General features: G+C 33.9%; 1 protein-coding gene across 4 annotated transcripts in view; it reads right to left on the bottom strand.

Annotated features, from left to right (window-relative positions):
• Positions 1–306: 306 nt before the first annotated feature.
• LOC119633949 (phospholipid-transporting ATPase ABCA1) overlaps positions 307–9729 on the bottom strand; it is a 22823-nt gene continuing 13400 nt past the window's right edge. Inside the window, exons 4-16 of one of the 4 annotated variants that reach the window (XM_038027800.1) lie at positions 8567–9155; positions 8366–8509; positions 7016–8299; positions 6614–6917; positions 6020–6557; positions 5568–5914; positions 5371–5496; positions 3931–4155; positions 3719–3869; positions 3472–3651; positions 2748–3398; positions 2051–2161; positions 307–570 (exon numbers count right to left, since the gene is read on the bottom strand). In XM_038027800.1, the coding sequence (XP_037883728.1) occupies positions 378–570; positions 2051–2161; positions 2748–3398; positions 3472–3651; positions 3719–3869; positions 3931–4155; positions 5371–5496; positions 5568–5914; positions 6020–6557; positions 6614–6917; positions 7016–8299; positions 8366–8509; positions 8567–9155 (4843 nt within the window). In that variant the 3' untranslated portion in view covers positions 307–377. The remainder of the gene's footprint in view (positions 571–2050; positions 2162–2747; positions 3399–3471; positions 3652–3718; positions 3870–3930; positions 4156–5370; positions 5497–5567; positions 5915–6019; positions 6558–6613; positions 6918–7015; positions 8300–8365; positions 8510–8566; positions 9156–9729) is intronic. The other 3 variants (XM_038027809.1, XM_038027817.1, XM_038027825.1) reach the window with 3 other exon arrangements.

The following is a 9729-nucleotide window of genomic DNA, read 5'->3' as shown; positions in this document are numbered from 1 at the left end:
AAAAGGAGTAGAAGGAGCAGAAGGAGAGACATGTGCAATATGACCTAAAAGGACTATAAATGAAAAAAAAATCTATCTAACAGAGAATTGAAAACACTGCGATTTGAAAAGCATACCATAGCATAACGAACGCATAGACCATGGTCCGACGCACAATGTGTTGGTAATGCAAAAATTAATAAGAATAATAATAGCAATTATAGCACAAACACACACACACACACACACATGTATTATTACATTTATACGAATATAAGATTTTTTATTAAAAAACAAAAAAATTTACTTATATAATATATTATTATTAACTACTATGCTGTAGATAAATAAATAGTAAGGCGCATAGTTTCATTTACAGTTCACAGTTATTGTATTAATTAATTAACAACCCGAGCATCTTCACGTTGATGTTTGGCAAAATCAAGGAAAATTTCTTCCAGGGTGGTTTGGCTAATCGAATAATCCTCAATATTAAGCTGATCTCGATTACGTTCCATTAGGCCGAATATCTGCGACCATTTAATGCTCGATAAGGGAATGTAGAATGTAAGAATACCCTGATATTCCTCTCTATATTAAAAAAAAAAAAAAAGATAATCAATCGTTTATTTTTATCATTGTTTATCTACATTGTTATCGATAAAGAGTATAACAAATTTTCCTTATAAGTTATCCAAACACTATGTTAATCTATGCAACAGGCTTAAGTTTCGTGGTGGTTTCAATTATATTAACTTCAACGAAAAGAAAGGGGCAAAAGCATTATAGTCGTAAGAACAGTTGTGCCCAAGAGGTTTAATAATTACGGTACGTACAACTTCCATTACACAATATTGAAGCTTAGACTTTTCTCTCCTAAGGACAAAAATTTTCGTTCAAATCCTTATAGACTGAAGGATTCAAAAATTGGCGTATATCAAATTACTATTATAGGACAATTTTCATGAGAATATATTAAAATGTCGACTTTTCCGCTCCATGAAGGATCAAGTTTCGTGAAAATCCCTATATAGGGCAAGATAGAAAATTAGGTGTATGTGGTCTAAATTTTGTAGAGTTCGTTTTTACATCAAACTGCTTTTATGGATTAATTTTCATCATAACATATTAAAATTTCTACCCTATAAAGTATCAACTTTCGTGAAAAGCCTTACATATAGGAGAGGATTCACAAAAATGAGTTGAGATGGTCCAAATTTTGTACGGTTGACTTTTTCTCTTGTAATTTATTATTATGATCTGATATTCAATATGAAGCAGTGAAAATTAGACCTTTTTGTCATATGAACTCCACTTTTCGCTATATGAGAGCGGGTTAAAAAAATTTCCCAAGACGATCCAAAGTTTTCATACTAACTTAGAAAGGCAAAATGCTATTACTTAGTCACTTTTGTGAAGAAATTTTGAAAATTTCGATTTTTTTGCATATAACGATTTTTGAAAATAGAGCGTTATATGTGGAGTGAGCAAAAAAGTCGACGGATCCAAACCATCTTCAATAGTGTTCGTGCTTGGATCAAAACAGGTCAGTATGCTAAATTTCATCAAAATATCTCAAAAGTTATGCCCTATAGCTTAAACAAAAATTCACATGAACAGACATCAGATGGATTGACATTAGACGGGCATATGGAAAGGAAGGCTTAAATCGATTCCGAAAATGTTTCGGGTATAATAAGAGATGGATCTATCTTAAGCTTTTCTGCGTGTTACATACGTTCACACAAACAAACATACAATATAGCATAAATGCTATATGGTATAAAAAGTACAAGAAGAGGTGAACTATAGTATAAAGTAAGAGATAAATAGTTGGATTTCGAAAAAGGCTGAAAAGTTATAATTCCTTTGATGAGCAGTACAGATGCATTTTTATGCCGTGCTATCAAATGTTTCTTGAATACATTCAAATTCCATATCCAATCGATAAGTCATAACTTTTCAAACCAATCTGATTACTTACGGAGATATTTCGCAGATTTCAGCCAAGAGAACAACACAAAACACCTAATATTTGCTAACTTAGAATCTTATACTTCTATATACTTACTTTAATACAGCTTGAGGAAATTCCACTTCGACAAATTGTTTAACATATCTTGCTTCTTGTTCAGGTACAGAAAGTGATACTGATGTACTTCTTAGCAAAGACATCCTGCTGCTACAAAATAATTTTATAAGCAATCAAAGAACGTTAAAATTTCAATTAATGTACACTTTAAAATATAATCAAAAGAAAGAGTTGAGAAAATTATATTCATTCTAGATTTGGGTCGACATATATATATACATATATATAGAAAATTTCGTTGCTCGATAATATTGAGTGAGCGTAACCGAATTGTTTGCAGTTTTTTACTTATACTGGGGAACATACATGAAAGCTGTTATCGCTAATAACTCACATAGTTTGTAAATAATGTACATTTTTTTTTTTTTTTTTTTTTTGCTTTCGAAAACCGCGGGACTCTTAATTTATGTTGCATTTGATCAATTCGACCCATTTTGAATAGCAATTTGCGTGCAAGAGGTTTTTAATGTTTACGCCAAATTCGAAACCAATCAGGAGAATATTAACCCAGACGGAGTGATGAATAAACGGGCAGACCGAAAGGCAAACACGCCTATATCGACTAACAATTTGATAGTAATCAAGAATATATGTACTTTATAGCTCTCTCTCTCTCTCTCAGAACGTTTCGATGGAACGAATATACATACATCCTATGCTATTTATAATTTCTTACCTAGCGGATCCTAAAACTATACTGCTTTTGACTTTTATTTTTAGTATTAGACCTTTGGAGAATTTATTTTTCAAATGTTGCGTAGATCCAATACATTTCAGTTTGCCATTTACCATAATCGCCAAACGGGTGCAAAGGGCTTCACATTCTTCCATATTATGCGAAGTTAAAATAATTGATTTGCCCGAATCCCGTATCCGGCATACCATATTCCATAATTGTCTACGAGCAGCCGGATCTATTCCACTTGTTGGCTCATCTAAGTAGATGACCGAAGGACTACCAATTACAGCGATAGCTGCACTCAATTTACGTTTATTACCACCGCTATAAGCTCTAGTCTCTTTATCTAAATGCTTCATAAAACCAAACGACTTAGCCAACTCTTCCGATAATTCATCAATGTTTTCCTTTCTTATGCCTCTAATTAGGCAAAATATTTTCAAAGTTTCCCGACCAGTTAAATCGTCCAATAAAGCGTCGAATTGTGGACAATAACCAATTTCCTTATAAATTTTACTCTTTTCGATAGATAAATTCATACCACGAATATAAGCTGTACCGTGAGAGATGCGCTCGTCACCAGTTAACATTTTAAAGGTGGTGGTCTTACCGGCACCATTTATACCTAATAAACCAAAGCATTCCTCTCTGTAATAGAATGTGACAAATTATAATTGAAATGATCAAATAGTTTATTGCAATAATGATGATAAACACGTACGGTTTCACGCATATGGACAATTGATTAACAGCCAAAAATTTTTTGTAATATTTGGTAACTCGATCCACGACTAAATTTTGAATTCTCAATTCGTTTAACGACATTTTCTCAATATATTGTTTCTCGCGTTTAACATCATCGTCAACAGGATCGGAATCGTCTTCGGGTGGCGAAGGCTGTCTAAATGAATTAAATCAAGTTTATGCAAAGTCACATATATAATTCAATATAGCAATTATATACTCACAAATTTCTCGATTGTATTCGATAAATCAATTCATTTATGAAGCCATAGTCAACGGCAATAACAATTAAAAGGAATACGACTCCAGTTATTAACAGATAAACAACTTCCGGCAAAATACCAGGTTCGTTCCAATCATAATATGATACGCTTTCTAATCGTTAAAATTGAAATTTAATTTCAAATTCAATCATACGGTGTTACCGGCTTCTCACCACAACATCTCGGTACAAATTGACATCTTAAGGCATCTGGCAACATATCAATAACACGATTACTGCACGTCTCCCTTGTGGCTCCGTTCATATACAATTTATTTAGACCCATCGCTAAACAGAAATGTGGGAAAATACGGAATATCCAGCCCAAAATTTCCGCCGTATCTTTCGTATCGAAAATTTCAAAAGACATCACCAGCACTACGAGGAATAAAGCCAATCCTGCAATAACAAAATTATATTACATATAAAATGGAACTTTGGAATTATGATCGCATTTATTTTCATATGATAAAAAATAATACTCGGCTTATTACACTTGCCAACCAAAAATGTCACGAGCTAGAAACTAGATTTGAAGGCATCAAAGACCAATATACAAACACTCTGCCTCACATCGCTTTAGTACAATACCTTTTTATATATATATTATACCCTACGCTACTTGTGATACAAGGTATATTAGATTTGTGCGGATATATGCAATACCCCCAAAGGGTATAAGATATACGCAACTTCATTTATACCAATTGAAAATGATTCTGACTCGATCTAAGATTGTCTGTCCGTGTCATGTCTGTTCATGTATACCTAAAGGTCGCAATTTTTGAAATATTTCCGTGAAATTTGGTAGACTGATTTTCATTGACCCAAGAATGAACGCTATTGGAAATGTTTCGGATCGTTCCACTTTCCCGACCACTCCTCAAGTAAAGCGTTATTTTAAAAAGTCGTTTTATAGGGGAAAAAAAGCTATAATTTTCGACATTTTTCGACCAAACTCGCTGGTTAATAGCAACTCGATATAAGATTAGTGTGAAAAACTTGGTTCGACTGGAATAATTTTTTGAACCCCCTCCCATATAACTGTCCCTATGCAATCTTGATATGATAAAAAGATATAATTTTGAGCATTTCATGCTGAAGTTTATTGCGTAATAGTAAATTGACAAAGAAATCGAAATCGAAGTTGATCCACGTAGGTCGATTTTTTGTATACCAACGCCTATTACGATTCTCAGGAATTGTGAAGCCTTATATGCTAAAAAGGACTAATTGTTCTTATTTTATAATAAAAATTTGCTCAAGTAGAACAAATTGGATCGATTTTTTGGACCTCATTCCATATAAGACTTCTCATGAATAATAGTAAGCCCTTCAGAAAAAGGCTATATATATATATATATATTTAGAATGGTTTTTTAAATCGATTCAAACTTGTTTGTCCGCTACTGTTTCCGTATTATATATATATATATATATATATATATAGCTTGAATCGATTTAAAAAACCATTCTAAATATATAACTATCCAGAATAAAAAAAAAAAATTATTAGCAAAGTGAAATGTTAATAAAAATTGAATTTGATTTTTGTACCCTCTGATGACCACATAATCTATATCCGACGAGAATTGATTGATTTAGAAAACTTACCAACAAGAACATTAATGCTGGAAACATATGCAAAACCGTTGGCCGGCTCCTTAAAGAGGAATGAGAGTAAATAAGTGAATGGAAGCACGGAAAAGCCAAACAATATTAAGACGGAGAAGTAACGCACTGCCAAAAAGAAAAGATTAAAAATCCATTAAGAATTGAAATTGAATTGAGGTCATGCAAAAAAAATTTACTTAATTCATTAAACGTTGAATAGCCATCTTCCTGGAAGATGGACATTGCGATAATTACAATAAGAGCAGTGATAATGAATGTGAATAAATCCCATAACAGTTGCGATAACCAAAATGTCCACACATTAACGCCGCCAACAAGTTGCAATAATTTCGAACGTGTTTCGCGTTCTTTAATCAGGAATAAAATATATAAGGCACTTATGAAGCAAAAACAGAAACACAAATTAGTTGACAGCTGAGTTCCTAAATTGTTTCCCGTATTAAGTTGAGATAGAACAGTTTGTGTAGAATATGGCAAAGGAGCATTTGTTACTTCTATCGCGTACGCTTCACCTTTTAGAGCCCTTCAAGAGCATATATATAAAAAGACAAAGCAGATAGATATATATATATATATATATATATATATATTATTTATCGTTACGCATACTCATATAGGAAATATTTACTTAACCATCGCATTATGCACTAAATTGACAGTGAGAGGCGCCGTATGCAATGGCTGATTATTCAACCAAGCTATTATATTGTTAGAGCTCACCGAAGCTGCAGCCAAGTAACGAGCATTAATACGCACTTGAGCTTTACTCCCCAATTCTAGTATATAATCCCGAAAACTTTTCTCATTTGTAGACTCGAATGTGTAATCTTCGCCATATGATGTAGCAATTTCCTTATAATGATCTGCAATTTTGGCATTCAATGAATTCGAAATTATATCTGATGAACGCTCTAGGACTGTTACTGCCGTTGGATATTGGGTTAAAGAAACTGTCATTGGTTGCAATTGACGAAAGGTGCCTTGAGTGCGAGTTATTAAGATCGTAACTACCACGAAAAAAATCGCCATCGCATTCTGTATGAAAAACATTAATTTATTGCGATAAGTGTAAAGAAATTTCTTCAACAGCATTGCGTGCCATTGATTCTCCCACAATTTCAAGCCACCAAGTAGACGTGTTGTTCTTGTAGTAAAATTATTATTACCTAAAAGGAATATCAGGCGATATATTTAAGAATGGAGTCCTCTTTGTCATACTTACTGTTTGCAAATTTTTTATCGTCGTCATCATGATCTATCGATTTATCATCTGACGCTTTTTCAGCGCCCACTTTCATGAAAACTTCCTCCAAAGATGTTATACCAATGCCATAACCATTTAATTGTAATCCTTCAGAGTTCTCCTCCAAATCCCTGAACATTTCCTCGAACAAATTTGAATAGCTATCGGGTAATTGATAGGATAACTCAGCGCCTATGTCGGTCTCTATCTCCAAATTGGGAACATATTTACGTAATAAAGCAGTGACCTCGTTTACATTACAGTCATCTCGTTTAACACATATCTACAAACCAAAAATAAAAAAATAAAAAAAGGTAAGACTATAAAACTATATTAGGCCTTCACTCGTTTGAGAGTGCAATTGGAATTATTTGCGCTCACCAATTTATAACCGGAACCATATTTTTTTTTCAGGAAGAACGGTGTTCCGCAACATTTAAGTTCACCGTCACACATGATAGCAATACGATCTCCTAAAACGTCAGCCTCATCCATGAAATGTGTGGTTAGAAGGATAGTCCGTCCAGCCTTTTCAGCCTGCAATAAATTCCATAATTGTCGGCGGGCGCCTGGATCCATGCCCGAGCTAGGTTCGTCACATAAAACGACTTTAGTATCACCGCAAAGTGCACAACATACTGATAGTTTACGTTTCATACCACCTGATAACTTTTTCGATGCTACGTTTCTCTTATCCTCTAATTCAATTATTTTAAGATATTTGTTCACTTCTTTTTCGACGGCATCGTCCTTTAAGCCTTTGAGACGACTAAAAAACTTTAAATGGTCGGCAACTGTTAAATTGTCGAATAGTACATTGTGCTGAGGGCACACACCCAAAGACATACGAGCACCATCAAGATCCGTTGTAATATCACTGCCGTTAATAATAGCCGTACCCGAAGATGGTGGAAGCATACCAGTCAACATTGAAATGGTAGTGGTTTTTCCAGCCCCATTATGTCCAAGAAGTACAGTAATATCATCTTCATACATATTCACCGACAAACCATTCACAGCCAACTTCGGACCAAATACCTTTTTAAGGTTTTTCACTTCTATGCCCACATGTTTGCCCGATGGCTCCAATTCAAAGGCTTCTGGATTCTTGCGTGGAATATGAACACAATTTGGCATAGCTTCAGCACCGACATAATCTTTTTCCCTCCACCAACATAGCGCAGTGATAGGGAAATTCCATTTTTTTGGTACCCCAAAATTACCAGGAAAAATCTGTTCCACATACAGACATATCAGCATATAAATGACAGAAGAGAGCAACATCATTAACATAATATAACCGACAGTGAAATCATCATCGACGTTGATCGGTTCAAAAAGATTACTCCATTGCAGGCCTTCACCGTTGCCTTCGTGACCCATTATTAATTTAAAACCGAAACCCATAGCCGTATTAGAAATTAAAGACCAGCCTAGTTTAGTACCCAAGCTGAGGTCGTTATAATCCCTATCCATAAAAGAAAACGGCAGATAAGCAATAAAGCAGACCAAACCGGTTACAGCAGCCGCTGTACTAGCACGCGAGAACATCGTCGCTAACATAAAACAGAAACATATACTGGCTATAACATAAATCCACATAAATATCAATAAAACGGACCAATCCGTATAAGTTAATACTGCCACGTCATCACTCCATTCAACCTGTAATGAAAATGCGTTAATAAGTGGTAGATAAATATAAATTTCATAGTAAAACAATGTGCAAACCTTCATTAATATAACTATGGAAGTGGCTGATATGCCCAATGTTATAAAACATTTTACAAACCATGCCGTCCAATGTATCCAACTATCCAAACCCATTATTTTCATAACTTCTTTCAATTGTTTCTCCTTTTCCGCGGTTACATACTACGAACAATAATCAAAATTATTTCAGAAAATATGATTTTCATTTCACGTTCTTACCTTTACTATAGATGTCCATGGATAGATAAAACTCAGCAATATAATGAACGGCATCATCGCAGCTAAACCTTGCAATAGTGGATCAAATATATATTCAGGATACGGATAGCGTTGCATATAAACTTCGGGTATATCGTCTCGATCAGTCAGCAATTTCATATAAGCCATAGAGATGGCATGCTGTACGGGCAGAAAACCTTCTCGTAGATAACCCACTGGCAAGCCACCATCCGTTGCGTTGATATTTCTTGGCCCAGTAATATCAAAGGGTAAAAATAATTTCATTGTTAGCCAAGTTTGCTCTCGATTACTGACCGAAGTTCTTAATTCACTTGGGAATCTTATCGAATAAGAAAATTTTTCCGGATATGAATCTATATTTGACCACAATTCGCTAAATTGTATTCCAGCTAATACGTTATTATCAAGTAACGCCATTTCCATCGCTACGCTGTCCGGAAAACCTTCAAAGCCATCTAAATCTAATGAATTAGCAGCTTCTTGAACAATATTATTTAAGATTGGATTTATAGGTGAATACAAGAGTTTCATTTGCACTGGGGCCAAATGTAGCATTTCCAAATTATTACTAAATTATGTAGCAAACAGAAAAATATAAATAAATAAATAAATAAATAAATAAATAAATAAAATAAGTAAAATTACTTTTCGAAAAAGTGAAGAAAAAAATTTTTTAAAAAAAGCAACTACTCTCGCTCACCACTGCAGGAAAAGTTATTTATTCCTTGGTAATATTGAAAACCCCCGTATTGTAGATATCAAAAAGTACATTTCCTCGATCCGAAAATATGGTTTACATATTATGAATATCTAAGATTAACAGAAATATCGTTATCTTCAATTCTTTATATGTTTTGCTTTTAAGGCAATAATTGTTTAAAAAAATGTCAGAAATGTCATCAAAGGTATGTTAATCTAATTATGAGAGTGTGTCGTATTGCATTATAAATAACTTGAAGCAATTTAAATGACAGCTAATTCAAAAATAGTTGAGGTGCGAAAAAGGTGCAAAATGCCGATTTGGTGTCAATTTTTAGGCCCCCCCGTGTAATTAATTACATTACAGTGAACAGCACATATTTGCTTGTGCTCCTCGGTAATTGGAAAAAAATTGTAAAATGAAAAAATTGTAAATGTATTTC

The sequence above is a fragment of the Glossina fuscipes genome, unplaced genomic scaffold (genome assembly GCF_014805625.2).
Source record: "Glossina fuscipes isolate IAEA_lab_2018 unplaced genomic scaffold, Yale_Gfus_2 0, whole genome shotgun sequence".
NCBI classification, from domain to species: domain Eukaryota; kingdom Metazoa; phylum Arthropoda; class Insecta; order Diptera; family Glossinidae; genus Glossina; species Glossina fuscipes.
Note: the sequence above shows the minus strand (reverse complement) of the source record. Positions and strands in the feature narration are given on the sequence as shown.